This window comes from Spodoptera frugiperda, chromosome 31 (genome assembly GCF_023101765.2).
Source record: "Spodoptera frugiperda isolate SF20-4 chromosome 31, AGI-APGP_CSIRO_Sfru_2.0, whole genome shotgun sequence".
Taxonomy (NCBI): Eukaryota; Metazoa; Arthropoda; class Insecta; order Lepidoptera; family Noctuidae; genus Spodoptera; species Spodoptera frugiperda.
Window position 1 is genome coordinate 4,405,624 of NC_064242.1, and position 20,127 is coordinate 4,425,750.

General features: G+C 36.0%; 1 protein-coding gene across 2 annotated transcripts in view; it reads right to left on the reverse strand.

The window, feature by feature from the left end:
* LOC118276070 (lysine-specific demethylase 3A) overlaps window positions 1-20,127 on the reverse strand; it is a 169,023-nt gene that overhangs the window by 75,803 nt on the left and 73,093 nt on the right. For both annotated transcript variants that reach the window (XM_035594211.2, XM_050707295.1), the window contains exon 7: window positions 12,608-12,722. In XM_035594211.2, coding sequence (XP_035450104.2) covers window positions 12,608-12,722 — 115 coding nt within the window. The remainder of the gene's footprint in view (window positions 1-12,607; window positions 12,723-20,127) is intronic.

Sequence of the window (20,127 nt, forward strand, 5' to 3'; positions counted from 1 at the left end):
CTAAACGTAAACTGATAGTTTATACTTTATAGAAACACGTTTAGATTCCTTTTTGAGAAGTGTTAATGTTGATACACTTGAACAACACTCCCACTGACACTACTGTGTAAGTTCAATTAACAGGTATGTGCGAAAAACAAACAAAAAAATAGACATGAACAGCAGTAATAACCAGTAACATTACGTTCTTTTGCGTGGTCAGTAGTATACAAATAAAAAAGATGTACAAAAACTACATTATGCGCAAAGAGAAAAATAATTACATACGTTACGTAATTTAATCTATCAGCCTAGGGGCACGACGTTAACAACGAGTGGAGTGGAACCAATGGGTCAACGGCCGGCGGACCTCGGACCAATTCGCGACATGAGATTGAATAATAAGTTGATTGCGAGTACAGCCCAAGGCCGGCGGCCATTACTGCGCGTGTCGTGGCGGCCATTTTGCGCAGCGTGCACCCTTTGGAGATTTTCGTGTAATGTTCGTCCATGTGACCTAATTTCCCCCATTATCCCCTGAGAGATGCGACCTCTATTTGAATATTTTGGAGTGAACGCGTGAATCAAAAATACTCCCCTTCAAATTAGATTAAATTGGTGTTTTGTTGCGATGCCTCATTATTTATGCATGCGGATTTATAAATTCAATAAAATAAAAATAGAAGAGCTGTTTAGTTGTAAATTAGCAGATGAGACCGGTTATGTCCATTAATAGGCAGTTAATATTATAGAGTGACGTATGTGTTCTAAAACTATTCAGATTCGACAGTTGATTAAAATGTATTTGGGGAGCGATGATTCCATATATTATCATGAATAAATAGCTATTAATAATTAACGAACTGATTTTAATAAAAAATATGGAAGTGGAATATGAACAATGTTTGTTATGGTAATTTAATTCGATATGTGGCAAGGCAATGTCAGTTTCCTGCGTTATAATCGTCATATGAATTATATAACAATGCTCTAGGAGTATAAGAAGAAACGTTCTAAAACCAATTTGTTTGATTATACCTAGGTATGCTATCATAATTGTGGTTACACAAATAACTGCGGAAGTGAAACATAATTATATTTATTAGATTCTAATAGTACCTATGTTTATAATTTATCGTACAAATGAAGAAAATTATATTGATTAAATTCTAATAGTTTGTTTATAATTTTTTGCTTATTAAACAATAAGTAAATTGTGTATTTATAAATTATGCTTATGTTGTAGGTATAATATTGTTTTGATGACAATACCAGTCATTGTTCAGAGAGAATAAATTAACTTGAAGCGTTGTTTGTGAGGCTATTTTGAGAAAATGATGTGTCTACATTCCAGACGATGTCATTAAACCTTGTAAAAAGACGTTTCGAGACTTCGTAAAATATCAAAACTTGTTAATAAAGCTATCAAGATAAGTTTAGTAATAAACTTTAGTATTTCGAAAACCAGATTTACTATAAATTCGTAGGTATTGAATAAGTTGTATTCTTTGATCAAAAAAATGTGTATTTAAATAAGCGTTCAGTTCACAGCTGTTGGCATTTGAATGGCAAATACATACTTAATTAGGCAGTTATTTTGTAAGCTGTTAACGTGTGGAATTCTATAATAAATGGTTGCTATGACACGATAACAATTATATTAATATTACTTACCTGTTTTGTTAACATACCTACCAAACTATGAGTATATGGTTAACAAATTAATGTGTTTCTAATGAAACATTATTATATACATATTACATATACAGAGGAAAATTTTGTCAAGGATAATTTTATTTGTTATTTATTGTGTGAATTGAAATTCAAGTTAAAATTGTGGCTAACCGTTGCGTGTTAGCAAGCAATACCCGTATACTCAACGTAAATTACAAATTGTTCTTTGCGAGCCTGTTCCAACGTAGGCTATCGTCCTCTTTTATTATAACGGAATATTCCATTAAATAGCTGAAGGTTTAAAGGAGCGTTTTTTGTTCATTCACAAAAATATTACTTGAAAATCTTTTGATCAAATCGCATACCTACAAAGGTGCGAACTTTTTGTTTACGTGTCGTTATTTTTTATCAAAAAGGAAAAACACGTTTATTTTATTACCAAACAGATTAAAGGAAAAAGAGGTATACCTATTCCAATGAGCAATAACAAGGCAATGACTATATAATAACATGTAGGTAAATAGATTCAACAATAAATTATAAATTTAATAGACTTCAATTAATTATTGTCATTAGCATTCGTCATGCCATTACTGATAATAGCCACTATTGTAACAGACAATCTATTCGTTTTTCCTATTAATGTCCTTCACATAGTTGAGTGCGACACAGATCTGTATTTATACACTGCAAAAAAGGCCGTGAGCGTCAATCAACACAACGATCAATTTAATGCGCCCGCGCACCATCCGATGACGTCACACCCGCAGCCATCTTGAAAACTAGTATATTCTAACTTTAAACTATATTTAATTTAAATGTATGCTGTAAGTGGTTACGATTTTTTACTTTGCGTTCGCGTTCCAAGGAAATCGTGTGGTTATTCCTCTATGTACTTAATTATCTGCTAATTTTTCGTGCAAATATCAAGACGTAGCGTCAGCAGCGTATTCTCGCGAAACTTGAAACAAAAGCACGTTTTGTTCTTTATAACTGTGAATAAAACTTAATAATGTGGGAAGTTGCCTCATAAACATGCAGCAATCTGTTAAGAATAATTTTATGAATGTCTTCATGAGTACCTATCTTTTCTTAAGAGCTCATTTATGAGGAACAAGTTCTAATAATCTACCCTTTTATGATTCTTCCTTTTTGTCTAACGAAGACTGCATTCCAACCCAATTAACGGTCCATTCGATTCGATAGTCGTTTAAAATAAAAATACAAGCCCACAACCCTTTAATGTGAAGCCGGCATCGGAAGAGGTTCTACGAAAAGGCTGGTGATAAATTCTTCTAGGAACCGATTACGATTCGACAGCAAAATTCCCTTTAAGGGCACCATGAATCTTCCCGTTTACGGCGATTAGAGGGAGATGAATGTATGTGAGAGATTATCCAGATAGGGCCTGCATGCCTCGCCCTACTCGTATTTATGGAGCTGGTTTCAAAACCTGTTTGCACTGGACATGCGTTCTACGGAGGGCAAATAAAAGTCATAACGGAGCGAGAGTAGCCACCGGCAGCATGGCGTGATAATTGTGTGAGGAATGCATTCGCGCTGACGTGTGAAGAATACACAAACTCCGTGGTTTCAAGTGTCATTTGAATAATGTCGTAAATTAGAAACAAAACATTTTGGTGTGATACAATCAAGTTCTGATTTCACTTGTTAAAAGCTTGCGCAGAATTAGCCGGGTCGCCTTGACTCTTGATTACGATACGACCTTATTAGGGACTCTTTCACAATGCAGCGATTGAGGTTAAATCATCGATAGAATAGTAAAAGCGTGTTTTGAAGGCAATTTACATTGTAACTTCATTGACTTTAAATTACGACGATGAACAATTGATATTTGTGTTGGTATTTTCAATATTAAATTGAATGCTGTTTGTAATTCGTTATTTACGTATCTATGCGATGAATAAGAATAATTATGTTCAGTGGGTAGTGTAGGTACCTTTATGAATAGACATTTAAGAGACCTTTGTTTCCATTCAAAGCATGTTTAAACGAGGCCAGAGACTCGGCCTGAATAAACATATAAATCGCACTGTTTCTGTCCGTTCAATAAATTTCTAAAGAGGACAAAATAAAGGCAGATACGTTATAGCGGCTATTACTAATCTAGTCTCTTCGTCGGGGCCATTTAGATACGAGAACACCTACTGAGAGAATCTATTCACGTTTTACAGTACTTGTGCTAACATCCATGATGAATATGTAGAGATGATAACACAATTTCCTCTCGGTGATACTCAAAACCGGATTACCATCAGATATCCATATAAATAACGATATTCTGATTGAAAAAATGTCATGGATTATTCTGATAAATTTGGGTTTTAAATGCCTATTTAATAATAACAAAAAACGTTAAGCGGTGAATTAATTTCTAGACCCGTTATTTAGTATAACAAACAGCTGGTTTAACAGAGATTGTGATCGCGATGTGCGAGTGAGATGGCGTGTATTCAGTAGTTCAAGTAACGGTGTATTGGGGTGAAAGTACACATAATAACGTAACGTCCGTCGAAGCAAGTGTGTAAAGGACTGTTTGACTTCCAGTTTACATTAAAAATATTTACACACAAAAATATAAAGTTTAAAAACTTCTTGGAAATTGTGCCTTTATTGAGCCGTAAAACGATATCCTTTGCATAATGGTTTTAAATTGAGTATGAGTACCTACCTACTTACGAAATACCGTTTGTTAAAACGTAACTAAATAAGTGCCTTCTTATGGGGTATTTTATATTACTTATAAGTACCTATTATCCGCGTACTAAAAATTAAAACGATCAGAATGATTTTAATGGCATCAACACGTAGGAAATTGCGCACGCCGATCCGCCATGGGCGTACGAAAATATGCAAATCGCTATTTGTCCCACAGTAAGGACGGAAACGGTACTGCCGGCCATTTGCGATTCCACACCGATATTGTTAAGGCTGAGACGTCACTCTGAATAAATAAATGGCATAGATTCCGTGTAGAGGATTCGCGTCGCGTTCACGGCCGCGTTCCCAGCCGGCCATTGTTCTTTACGTAATGCCAACATGACGCGCCGGCAACCATTTATTATGCTTACGCAGGTGCCGACTCTTCACCGTGTCGATTTCCACCCGACTATTGTTCTTGTAATCGCGCTAATCTGCATATAAACACGGATATTATAAGACTGTTTCTAATAATGCAGTCACACTTGAATCATAATTAAGTCGTTCAACATAAATACATGTTAATTAGTCGTAGTGACTGAAGATCAATGCGTGACGTAATGTTAAACAATGTTCAATATTCAATGTGATTGTTTGTCAATAGGTGCTGTCATTAATGGCAAGCTGCTACTATCACGTTTTTAACACGACCTCGATGCAATAAAAATTAAATGAGCTCGGAAAGCCCGCTCCAGCGTGCCCTCATAAATCTTCCATAACGGTCGACCCAACATAAAAAGGGCATTCGGCTGTCTATTGAGGGTTCGAAAAATATAGTAACCATTATTTTTTACACTATCATTCGTTCTTATTCGTCTTTCAGTATGGAAAAGTTATTAAACTGTAGGTATACTACGAGTATTTATTATACTTATATGTCGTATAAACTTAAGGGAAATAATAATATATGCCATTGAAGCCTGAGTAGGTTTTGATGAAGATAAGGATAAGCTGTAACGAGGAAAACAATTACCTGAAGGCCAAACGCTACAAGTAGCGACATCTATACTTCAATATCGAAACTAATGTTTATAAAACCATCAAACTGTCTGCGATTGCAAGAGCTTCATTGAAATGCCATATAATATTACCTAAAATAACTATAGATAAATTACGCTATAAAATATCGACCATAATAAAATAGAAAAAGAGCAATAAACTGTTGATAATTTTAAAAGATACTTGAGAAAATGTGAGATTAATAGAGTGGAGTGTTCGTGTCTTACAGCCTTTTCTTCTAATTAAGTAGTAAGTTGATTCACGCGCACGCTCGCGTTGCGTCGCGTGTCACTGACCTTCGCACAATTGCGCGCCGGATACGGCTGTCATGCGTTTGTGTACTTCATCACAAGCGCTGCCTGCTTTATATCAAAACAAAACATCGCGAACACGTTCTGACTCATTATTTAAGTGTTAATTAATACAATTGCCTTTTGTTTACACGCACTTTCACGCACTTGATAACTGGAATCAGGTTACGTGGGCTTCGATGATAAATATCTTCTGTGTAATATTTTATACACAAAAAATAATGATGTAGAAATGTGATCGATCGCAAATAGCTACCTACGTGTTTTGGTATTGTAAATGGGTCTATTCCTCTCTCTCTAACAGCCAAGTTTCGCATGGGAACTCTCTTTTATTTTAAAGCTCTATCTATCAACGGTTAACGACTTTAATGGCTCTAATGTTTTTGTTCAACTACAGTTACTATCTACCTACGTGGGATTTCAAACAGCCAGTTTTTATCTGCATTTATATTCAATTAAATGTAAATGACTTCAAACGGTTTGCCAAGTTAATAAAGTACCCCGTAGCCTAAATAACATGTCTGTGCAGACAAAAATTGCATAATTTAACCCCATTGTCTCGACCTCTGCGTCATTATAGTCAGGTGAGGGTTATTATGGAGGTAAAGATTAGGGTGACACTGCATTCCTGCACGAATTTCTAACGCCACCCTACAAAACGTGCGCTAGACGTGTCACAATTTCCCTGTTCACCCCCATTCCACCCCGCCCACGGCATTCGCCCCGGGGTGGGGTTGTCGCGTGCCTCAGCCAGTTTCGTCGGCATGCAAATTTAATATTGTTATTTTTATTCCAACTTTACAAGGGCAGTGGGGGAAGCAAAGTATGATAAAGGAGCATAATGTGTATTAATGTATGCCTGGTTTCCTAAACTCGTATAATATTCACATGTAAAGGGGTTGCCTTGAGGATGTTTTATTATTGAATACAACGTTTTGCACTTAGTATGATAACGTCTGAATACAACCGCAAGGAATTGCATAACCATTTTACAGTTGAAACAAGTTTTTGGGTTGCGAACTCACGGTAATTAATTTCTTTGTTTAATTTAATTTCCTTTATTCTGATAACAAAGAAAATGTACTTTAGAGTTTCTTTATTTGGGTTAACGTTTTGTATGGACGTCGGGTTCTATCCCAGGGTCTTTCTCTATACATACATAGAACGTGTTATTTGCTAAACGTACCCCAGTCTCGGCGCACGTCTGATGCATTTAAAGGTGAATATGTAAAGTTATGCTAACTACATGAGCAAACGGGCGCGCACGCAAAATTTGCGATGTTCCGCCAACGGAATGCAGATTACTTCGTTACCGAATATCAAGATTGTATAAATCTGTCAATGAGATAAAATTTGCTCGAATCGTACCGGAGCTATCGTCTTCATTTGCAATTTAGAATGACCTTTCAATTGGGGGCGAACAAGACATTTAGTTACCTAAAGAGGACGAGTGGTGATTAATCTGTCATGTTGAGTGAGTGAGTCGAGAACAACATTATTTTCACAAAATTCTGACCGTAGCTTTCTAGGAATATTAGCATGAATATGTTAATGTACTTCAAAAGAAGGGGTTCATACGGTTGAAATGTGCAAATTGGTATGACGCGACACGCTTGTCAAACATCGTTACGTAATATTAAAGGACTTGTAACTGACTTGACATGACATTAGATTAACTAATGTACATTATTAATCTGCACATTGAATTATCGCTGACAAATATCTAAGACAGGCGTACAATTAGTTGAATTACACGGCGTGTTCGATCGCAATCTTGTTACGAGTCATTATATCAGTTCAATGTACTTGCTTGTTTATTATACCGTCATTTGTTAATATTAAATACCAGTAGAACATTTCCGTCGCACAAATTGAAACCCAGTTTAATAAACAAGGCCACCCAAACATCAATTAGCAACATAAACACGAACTATGATTACAATACGATAATTGAGTGTACGGGTTTTAAACGCACGAGTGACGCGACGCGGCGTCGGGGCGACGTGCGGCCGACACGACGCGCAGTCCTGGGAAACCAATTAAAATCAAATTGTTAGGTAAACAAACAGCCCCGCACCGCGGAAGCTTATCCAATATCCGAATTCCGTTAACTGACACAAAGGACTGTCGCTTCCACCGTCGCTTTGTGAATACACAACAACGCATATGTATTTGAAGAGGTATACGGTTGATAGCTCTCTGCCGCTAGTTGCCGCTATCGACGGAGTTATGTACAACGATTGTTCGGTTATCAAATTGAACATAATGTACTCTCAAAACAGAGTTAATCGATTGAGCTCAAGTTTAAACTAATTTAACGTCGATATTGTGTTCCTCGTCGTAAATAGGTTGTTTACCTTCTTCTAATAAACCGTAACGCTTGTTGATGTTATTTCAGGGAATGTAATATCAATACTGTTTTTACCCGAAGGAGTAGTCTCTTAGGATTACTTCCACTTTTCCCCAGTAATTTTATTACGCCCATGAACTGGGACGAGCTTGTTATTATAGATTGCGAAATAAATGCCATTGCTGATGCTGAGAAATAAAAAATACTTTAGTAACAGCTATTTTCAATCTGTTTCAGCACTTTGCGGCAGCTATTAGATCAATGTGCCAGTAGGGCATAATATCCATTTGCATAGTAAAACATTTCATTAAAAGTACTTCATTGTTTTAGCCTCGATAACCACGTAGAAATCAACAACATAAACATATTCTAAAATAAAAAGTAGTAGCGTCGTATCGTATTTGACTACAAAAATATTAGACACAAATATCTCCACATTTTCGCAACCAAATACGACTTAGAAACGTGACTGCCAAACCAAACGTATACAACAACGTTTTTCCATATAAGCAAAACAACAAAACATTCTCAATTATGTAAAGCGTTAGGTATTGTTTACTGAACAGTTCCGAGTAAGAAACAAGGCGCTACCAACCTTGGAAACTTAACTAGTTTCACATTGAAAAGTTGGTCCCACTGGCCAATGGGGCAGGTCGCGAACACTGAACGAAAGTGACCGAACTTGTGAAGTTGGAACGATGAACAACAATGTGAACAAAGTTCGAGCGATCCGAGCAATATTTGCTCGAAGCCCTGGCTGTTCACAACTCTAGACCAATATAAAGTTAGTTACGTGAACACAAGCATATAAATACAATGGAGCGCTAACCAACACTAAACTTGCCGACTAGCAAGTAAACAATAACTTTGGTATAGTTTTATGTAAACGCATCATTAAGGAATTGATGAACACTGGATTAGAACTTCTAGTCAGTTTATGTGGAGTGTACAATGTACTAAAGAAACTTTCATATTCTCATATAGCTACTTTAGAAGTCTTTTCAGACGAAAATCAGTATATAAGTTTGCGGTTATTTCCAAAGCTATTTTTGTCTTGTTTTGTAAAACAAGTATGTCACAAACACTTTCGTCTATTACTTTTATCATTCCACTTAGATCAGAACAGACTTTATTATTTTCACAACGCAAAAATGTCAGCCGGTATTAAATAAGGTTTTTGAAATCGCAAACGTAGTGTGTCTACGCAGAATAATGAAAACCGAAGAAGCCGCTCGCAGCCTACGTTATTAGATCTCAACTCTTTATTATGTAAATATAATATACGTTGGCCCAGAGGCGACGAAATTTAATATAAACGTACTTTGAATTATTCAAGGAATAATCAAAAAGACTCTTTCATTCTCAAAATAAGTCTTTAATATGTATGTGATTTTTAAAGACAGGTCAAACGGTTTCTTCACGAATAAATTGAATACAGATTTGCTCTCAAATATGCTTCTGTATGAATAACTGTAGCAGGCATATGTAAATTAGAAATACACACATTCGGGCAACAAAACAAGCCATGTTTAGGAGATAAAGAACAGATGAGATATGTAGAACCCATTTCTATTGAGTCAGAGTTAGTGTCAAAGCGAGCACAAAATAATTACACAAGGCAGTTCTCTGATTTATATGACACATGTATGTATCACATGTATCATCCCCGCTGCTGGCCTGGGGGCAGGCGGCCATTCTGTGACGTCACGCTACTGTCACTCGCACCCCGAGCACGAAATGAAAGCACGTTTTTATCTCCCTTTATCGCAGACATATTATTTTACTCAAAGGATAACATCCCATATCACTGGACATACAAAGGGGAATTTCAAGCTTCAGGTTCCCTATTTAATTTTTCTTTCCAACTTTTTCTTTTTTGAAGTCAAACATTAAGACGTTACAAAAGAGCAAATGGATTTCAAAAAACACTGAAAGTTTTAGAAAGTTTTTTAAAAAGGAACAAAAGATTCCTGAGCTCGTGTCGGGTTTTTACTCGTTTAGATTAAGCAGGTAGGTAATTAAACTCACAAAGGAAACGATAATTTATCTCTGTAGTCTTGTTAAACAAATACACTGTACCTAGACGGCGTCCCAGGTAATTTGCTGCTTGAAATTAAATCGTATGCGAAGCTCACACAGAAATCCCAATTCTCGCTGAAATTTAGTTGAAACTGGAGCTGGAGCGTATTCAGAGGTATAAATGGGACGTTTGTATCCCAAAGTGGTCGAGTTCGTTTGGCTGAAACCGTAGGCTTGTGGGTCTTGAATTCGGCTTTGGCTCGGATTAAAGGCACGATATAGTACCTACGTAAAGTCTGTATAGTCAAGCTTGTTTTTATCTATCTACCTCTAGAATAAAAGGAAAACATAAAAATAACTTGAGTATTTATTGATATCATATTCAATATAAAAAAATGTAGTAAAAGACTATAATTTATTATTGTATTGTAAATATTTTTCACCTTGTCTATAAATAAAAAAGGTGACAGAATTAACCTACAATAATGGAATCTCAACTTATTCTCATTGTTACGTAATCTGGTAAACAAAACATCGTCTACGTTTTAGTTACATCCAAGATTTCATACAAAACTTCACACAACTGTGTTTAAACTTTAAAGTAACGAGACAAGAGACAAAACATTTAAAGATCTCAGTTCACACAGATGTAGGAAACAAAAGATAATTGAATACAGACAATTCACACAGTAAAGAATTTCGCATTATAAAATATTCTTTTGTTGTGATGAACTGTTTCCAAAGACTATTAAGATTAAGAGGTTCAATCAAGAATAATGTAACAAAGACCTAGAATATTTATATCTACGTATTGATAAGTACATCTCTATTGCAAATGGCCGCAATCCATCTTTAGTGCAGTCAAAGGCGAGGCGGGATCATCCATTAAGGGGATGTTTGGGGAAAATGTACATCTTAAATTTATTACTACAGCAACACAGACTTATTTATTACACATCTATTTTTATTCGTTCAGAAAAAGACGTACACTGACCGTAAATTGAAATGATTAATATTTATTTATACAAACGATATTTGAAATTGTCCGTGATACATATCGTCTGCGCTGTGAATATGAACGAAATAAATGACCGTAAAATATGTTTACTGCTCCGTTGGAAACTAATTCGTATCCTAAAAAAATCTCAAAGAAATAGCAAACTCTTTTTTTGTTTCAAATTATTTATCGAATTGTACAACCGAGATTCTTATGCCAAGAAAAGTATAATTTGCTTTCTAAGAACATTGTATTGTATTTACGTTTGTATGGAAAAAGCAATTTCATTTGCATTTGAACAAATTCAGAAGCACTGTATTCAGTGTACATTTCACGAGTTAGGTGCAACTGCACAAAACCCAGCTGTGTGAGAATTTACTATTTAAGTTTAAGTAACCCGTTTATAGCCGTCGACTGGCGTCGTGCCAACGTATGGAGTAAAAGCCGTAAAATTTGAAACTCTCTTATCTATACATTCACCTAAGTATATATGTAGTACCTAAAGACGTCCGAGTAACGACCCACAATTTACACTGACCCAAAAACTTATCTGAACTCATATTTCAGGTGGTAAATTAAGACGCGTATTTTCCGTTAGCTACACGTAACGCCAAACAACAGGAGATAAACGAACGGTTCTTGGTTTAAGATTAAATTTAAAAGCAAAGTACATTGACTTTGTCTCCATCGTGAAAAGGATAGCAGATAATTTTACTATATCTCTTCTGATTATGAAACAAAGTATTCTGATAAAATGCACTCACATGCCAACGAAACTCATTAGTTTAAAACTCTTTGCAACGTGACAGTAAAACATAAGATTATCTCGCTTGAATTGCAGCATGTTTTCATACATTTCAATTTAAACGAAAGCTTTAGAGAATACTGCATTCAATCTAATAGGAATTACAAATGGAACGGTCACAGGCACCACCGTAGTCAGCACACCTGAATGCTCTGAATTCTATCCTATTAAGCGGGCAGCCGGCTAACTCCCGGGGGAGCTTTTGTAACTCTCCCCTTTGGTACATCGCACGCTGCGTCAATTGTGACGATACTGAAGATACCCTCTTATGTCTCGTGTGGGTTGGGGAAACATCCAATCAATACACAGTTAAAAGGAACGAGACGTGTTTTTATTACGGTTCAAAGCACAATTTTTACTATGCTATTCATGTAGTTTTTACTTCCACTTAATTTTTTTCTCTCATCAATCATCCACATTCGCTTTTTATACAATGTTTTGGTATGGTTCTAAATTACCCAACATTCTTCTTGATTAATAGGATGAAGTTATAATTGACTTTCAGATAACACCCGTGAGTATTACCGGAGGTGATCCATCAAATAACTTTCACTACAAAAACATTCTTTTATGACGTGGCCATCGACAGCAATTCTAACCTCTTCAAGAATAATATATTCACAGCTAAAATAGATAGCATTGTAATGGCGCCATAAATTTTGGCTTTTTATTGCCTTCTTGAGAGTTGGCAAGTTTATGTGATGAACAAAGGAGATTTGTTACGGAGGTGATATAAAAAAAGTTTTGTTTACCTGCAGGTTGCGGAGGTGGCTCTGTGGGTGCAATTTGCCCGTTGCTTCTCACGGCCGATGACTTCTTCCTGCCACCGGTAGTCGCTGGACTTTTTGTGGTCTCGCGCTCAACTCTCTGGAAATAAAAAAATAAATTTAATGATTCGAAATCTGAAAATAAACATGTTCTCAAAATATTAAAGACAAAAATAAAACGTGATTGTATTACAACGGTTTCGAGTTAATCTGAGCCGTATCTTATATCCTCTTGTCCTTTTTTCGTTTTATTATGTGATTTGATGTTTAATTATGTTTTTATTTTGTCAACGTACTAAAACATTCAAATTATTTCGGTACCTTATACAAAAAGTAAAGTAGACATATGGACCTATTTCAATAACGAACTTGAGTCAAAGTAAACAAAGGACTTTGTGCTCAAAACACAATGTTAATTCGAAACCCTTCAGACCTTTGATGTTTGAATAAATGCGGGGGCCGCCCTATACATATTTTAATGAACTTCTAAACTTTTAAGTTATCGCAAACGGCCTTGTATTACATTGATGTTAATTGAAAATCGCTTCGTTTGACATTCAAAGCGGCAAAACGTTACTAAGTCATCATTCATCATTATCATTAGTATTAATTTGTGATACGATCGGAGAACCAAGAACGTTAATGCACGATCATTTCGAATTAACTTAAGTCATTACATGGTCCAAAAGACCTTTATTATGCATAGTTAAAGGTTTATTATGATTCATTTTAAATAATATCTTACTTATTTCAAGCCAATGAGCTAAGCATAATATTTCACTTTAATTCTCATAAACGAGTGAAAAATGTAATTATTGCGGTGACTTGACCTCCATTAATATGAATATTTACATACAAGTTGAGTCATTTGCGTACATTCAGCATTCTCATCGAAATGTAATTCAGGTCGCATACCAATTTCCTACGCTCTTTGCAAAAATACAATCGGAAGGCGTTAACCTCGTAACATAAAGAAAGATCACACAATCAAACGAACGTTTTGTGGAAACTCCGCCAAGATGAAATTAATGGAACATAAGCATGAAGTAACGACATCAGAGCGCCCTTTGAAATGGAATCATTCAGCTGTGAAGCAGCAATCCACTTATTTCGGCTGACGGCGGGCGATCCCAGTCCGAATTACGTCGAGTCATGACTCATGGCGTTTCATGTCGGCTCGTGCTGACTCACGCCCGAGTCGGCAAGACCTCGCGACTAGGACTGCCGAGTCAGCGGCGCACCTCCACAGCGGTTATTGCGCTGACAGAACGGAATAAGCCGTTCACTGTTATGCATTAATATTGATTGATACCCAGTAATCACAAACTAAATCTTTAACAACAACGTTCGCCTTCCCTGTATTTATACAGCCGTAGAATCATGAAATGAGGATTACTCCCAATCTTTGAGAATTATTAATAGTGATTTTGTTTTGTAGACCGAAGATTAATAAAAGAGCCAAAGAACTCAATAAATCACGATGTCAAGAAGTGAAACACGAGATTTAATAAAACACCGGGTAGAGCTGACAGGCTGCCAAAAGAACCAGACGAGCTTGTATTTTTAATTAATGACACAGTCCACTGAAGACTACATTACAAACTCGAATAAATCCTGAAATAATTGTAATAACAGTTGAGAAAGTAAATTCAAAAGTAGTTAATTATGTTAAGTTATTGTGTAATCAAAACAAAATGTCTTTTATTATGTTCATACGCGTACTGAATAAATGTATGGCTCAGCTGACCGCGTGTTGTCATAACAAAAATTTATGGTATAAACATGCGAAACTCGGGGAGGCTAGGGATGGGGGAGCCGGCCACGACATGCTAAGTACTCGTGAAAAATGGGGCAGTGAGGGAGGTTGGGATGTTCTCCCTTTTGGGGAGGCTCCACCCTGGAGTCGGCGGTCGCGACTGAACTGTTTATGTGCACAAGCGAGCTATGCTTTGACAACGCGCTGCGTCATCGGGAAATTGACAAACAACCTGTTTATATGGATCGAGGAACATTGTTGGCTCAGTGTGGGTCGGTATGATGGTTTGAATACCTATACTAACTTTGTTTATGATAGGTGTTTCTCAGTAGGAAAAACCTTTATTGCATACGTACTGACATAATGATTAATATAATAATACTGAAACATATGTATTACCAATGCATTGTTTTCTGGAAAATTCAAGTACCTACGAGTAAACAATCATGACGTGCTAATACCTAGTTAGTGCAATACATTTCTTGTTGCAGTAACAAAATAATAAACGACAATAATCTTCTAAAGTAACAATCTTTAATCAAAGCGATCAAACTCGAGAATCACATTTAAACTCAAACAATCAACATCGCTGAAACTTTTGTGTATGAATAGAAAGTTTTTAAAACGTTAATTAAAACTTTGCATTGGCAGTCAAGCTGAGCGGGCGCCGGAGAAAGTTATGAGTCATTTGGTTCACTTTAGTATTGACTCTTGGTCTGTCTGTGTACGTTATGAGTTACATCACACTTTAATCATACGATTGTACTCCTACGATTGACAGGCCGATCGAAATGTTGATTGGACAGCTAAAGTAACACAAAATTATCTTATGAATGATTTATTCATCATAACGAACGTTAATGATCATTATCTCCATCCAATTTGCACAATACCGCGTGGCAGTTTTTGTGATTATAAATAATAATTAAGAACGCGCTAATTGCTGCTCTTAACATTTCTGCTGCATGAAACGCATTTCCGTCAGTTTCAATTCAATTATATTTATATTTTAACATCTTACTTCCGCATGAAATTAAACAGATATGGTAAGAAATTGCGTTTTTGTATTACGGATTAAAATGTTCTGAAAAATGACATTAAAATGGTTGATCGGCGAGTGAAAGTGAAATGGTGCATTAAAGAGAAAGCGTGGTCGCGCGATACATGACTGACCTACGCAATGCGACTTGCAAACTAGGCCATGGGCCCGCGCCTGAGCTTGCACAAGAAATGCATACTTTGCATTACACTTCTTACTCTATGCTAATAGTCTTAAGTGTTTCTCGGAGTATTTGCACAGGATAAATTAAAGTATTTCAACATAGTGACAGAGACGTGAGATGCTATTTAAATAGTGACTGTGATGACTCCATTTTGTTTTATTTTGGTTTTGTTCTTTTCATGCTTCACGAAGTTTTCGGTAATTAAATGTTTATTGTCTATTGTTACTTACAGTTGTTGTCAGTTGGTACATTATCATTAGGTTTTATAAACGTTGTGCATATTTATTTAATTTAATTCATTTAAATTAACTAAAAATAACGGTTTACTCACATAAATACATCCAGAAAAGCTCTACTAATTTCGAGTCACAGAGGGACACTTCATCACAAACAGGGTGTGTGGACAATTCATCAATTTGCATTTAATGTTAAATAAGTGAAATAATTCACTAATGTGTATATGTATAAGTTGCTATTTACACAGAATTAGAATTAGAATTCACACATTCTGACCTCTAGTTCTGGGTAGGTAAGACCGAATTTATTTATGTAAATACATGTTATGTGGAAAACCCCTAATGAATGATTCATCAACGACTACAGGTCGTTTGTTTAATCTTTACCTAATAGGTAAACGACTATGTTTAATTACAGTGTTTACTTTGAGCACTTGTTTGCTCTTAAATGTTGTTATAAAAATGGGATAGAGGTGATGGAACGTGTTTCAACCTCCATGGGTGGTCCCGCTGGACTGGGCAGTAGTAACCTGTAATAGGAGCTATTAGAGTCCACCCACACACTATCCATAGCTTTATAGATCACTCCGTTTACACACTCTATGAAGAAATAAATGCTTCGTGTTTTTTCATAGAATTTTCCCTCAAATATTTTGGCAAAGTTCCATGGTAATGTTTGATTGTTCCTCGCGTCATGTTTAAAAACCGTCGAGCGAATACATCGATGATAAAACTTACAATTGAATATTGTTATGAGTATTGCGACTTATTTACGATGTTGTTGTGCCAATTTAGTAAATAGATGACATCAGCATGATACACGCTTATAACCTCTTTGCGTTATGTAGGCAGGTTCGAAGTACTATGAGATATTACTCTCAAAATAAAGGATCGATCATTTTGTGACAAAATGAGATAAGTATGATTGATGGTAAACAATTAGGTTTTGTATTGAAGGCAGATGGTGTTGTTGAATGATATTGGTATGTAAACAGAACCCTGAATAGTATTAGTAAGCGATCCAACATTTTTTGTTGACATTTCTTCGGTTAGTAATGTTACATTCGAAGCTTTTGTGAAATAACGCGGAAGAGTATCTTTGTCTTGTCGAATCATAATGCTTTTTGGTTATCTTATCTTTGTGAGAACTAGGAATTTACTGTTCATTTCTGGTAATCTAGTCTTATCATGTTAATGGACATTTGTGAACAGAAATATTATTGCAGTTTTAAGCTTGAATCGTGTTGTGTTTAACAATCAACCGTTCAAACCAAACAAAGCGCCTGGCTTTGACGGGCTGGGAAATGGCTTACTGAAAAACCTTCCTCAGAAACTTATTGTCTACTTAACTAAAGTGTTTAATGGATGTTTACGAATTGCATACTTCCCAAGTACACTAAAACACGCTAAAATCATCCCTATCAAAAAACCTGGGAAAGATCAGTCGATCCCCTCTAGCTACCGACCAATTAGTCTCCTGCCAAGCATAGGGAAACTCCTAGAAGCCATTATCCTATCCCGCCTCATTAAAGTAACTGAACACAAGTTGATGCCAGAACAGTTTGGATTCCGAAGCTCACACTCAACCACACAACAGCTTGCCAGAGTGGCTGAACACATAGCCCACGGGTTAAACGGCGGCCTCTCCACAGGCATGATTTTGTTGGATGTAGAAAAAGCTTTCGATTCTGTTTGGCATGAAGGTCTATTACACAAATTAATAAAACTCGAAGTACCTCAGTGTCTAGTGAAAGTCATTCAAAACTACTTAAGAGACCGATCATTTTCCGTTTATATTGGCAAAGATCACTCTGCTCCTAAGACCATCCCAGCCGGTGTGCCTCAAGGCTCGCTGGTAGGCCCTTACGCATTTATCCTTTATCTAAATGATATACCTAAACAGCCTCACACGCACCTTGCAATCTATGCTGACGATACGGCAACATTTACAACACACAGCGATATTGATGTAGTGGCTGGACGTCTACAGTATTCACTGGAACTACTCAGCAGTTATTTTAAAACCTGGAAACTTAAACTTAACTCAGCGAAAACCGAAGGCATTCTGTTTACTAGAAAACGCGCACTTCCCAACACACCTGTAATAATTGACAACTTTCATATTAGATGGAGTGTTTCGGTAAAATATCTGGGAGTTATTTTAGACAAAACCCTCAACTGGAACAAGAACACTGAACTAATCATAAGCAAAGGTGTAAAGGCCCTAAATTCGTTAAAACCAATTTTAAACCGCAAATCAGTCCTTAGCCCCTCAACCAAATTGCTCATTTACTCTACACTTGTTAGACCTTGTCTTACTTACGCAGCACCTGTCTGGTCCAGTCTCACAGAAAATAAATATAACAAAATCCAAACTATTCAAAATAAAGCATTAAGATTGGCATATAACACACCATTTCGAACAAACCTTAAAAGATTACACAAGCGTTTAAAATATCCATTCATAAAAGAATTCATTTTAAAAATCTCACGTAAATTTTATCTAAAGAAAAACCCAGCACATCATAACATTCTCATATCGTCAATAGGTAAAACTCGTCTCAGCACACTATCGTACGCGCGCACGTATAATCGATACCGACTACCCCATCACTACTTCCTACGTGACGCATCATGACGACAGCTCGCTTACTACCCGACGCCCGCGCCGTTCTTACGGCCGGTGAATACTCGTTCTTTTACGAAGTACCCGCTACTTACCACATTACTATAATATTTAACATTATTGTTGGAATAATAATAGTACATTGCGTAACCTAAACATAATAAATATATGTGAGTCCTTCCTAAGACTTGCACATAATACACAGTAATATAATAATATTAATAAGCAATAACTTAGTTAACTCAAGATAATTAATATTTAATAATAATATGTTGTAATGTTTGTAAAGGCGTTTAGCCTATGTAACAACTTAAATCCTGATTTGTGTACAAATAGAATAAGATCATTTGTAAACTGTATATTTGAACCATGTAACTAATAAAGACCTTGAAAAATCAAAATCAATCAAAATCAATCAATCAACCGTTTTTCCCCACTGTGCGGAAAGAATGTTTTGTATGATATTGTTTGAAAAACTAGTTAAAACATTTAAGATTTATTCCGTTGCAAATAGTTGAAATACCAGAAGATCACCTAAATTCTATGACAGCTTCAATAACATCAAAATTCTCTTGACCCCTTTCACTCAACGTCTTTAATCTTAACAATTTACGAGCGAAATATAAAGAAATTTTGTTGGCTGCATTTCACAAAAATCTTTCGACTAACGACCTTGGTCTACAACGGTTTCAAATAAACACATTTTACTTGGCACGTCTTCTTGTAAAGTGGCCGGTGTATTTTATGTCGTTTCATCCTTTATTGTGTCATTCACCCCCAACACGGGGCGTGTTACACCCCTTAACCCTTTATCGCTATGTACGGTACGTTGTGCGTGACAGATCAAAACCATCTTTCGCTTTAATGAGATTTCGCACGGAGCGGAGGGTTGAAACCCGTATTTTTACCCTCCCTTTAATTATAACGTTAGACTGGAAAACATTGCGTGGTTGGAACTTTTGAGGTATGTGTGTAACAGTGATGAAATAAATGAACGTTAGAACTTGTTTATCTGACAATGTTTGGAAGTAACGTGTTTTTAGATACCGATAAAAAACGATATATCAATATTATGTTGTGATACGACAAAATAAAATAAGAACAAAAGGAAAGTAACAATAAACATAAGCAAAAACATAACTAATCAAATCTCTTCCGTGTTTAGACAATTACAAAGCATTTAAGGTCTTAATTGAACTGAAACCTCAATTCGAATCGTATTCAATGGGCTCGGCACAAATTGCTTCTGAACGAAATGCAATACTGAATACATTCACTGTACAAGCAAAACCAATTAATTCTGTATAGACTCTATAGACTATAGACGTTATATAGGTATCGGTCTTATAGTAGTTCTAAACAGGTACACATATTAGCAAATATTTTATTGTTTAATGACTGATGTTGATTTTCTACATTATGGTTATCATCACTACTACATCCACAAACATACATGACCCAATATCACCTTGGCACCCAAAGCCACAATCCATCGTAAACCAAAGTTCACACACTATAAATCTTTACATGACATAAAGATAACTTTGCTAAAGCAGAATTATGTGGACCTCGTGAAAAAGGGTATAAGTTCAATTTTGTCCAAAATGAGTTAATGTTTCCTAAATAATCTCTAAGCTTAGCAAAATTCAGTTCAAAGTAATGTC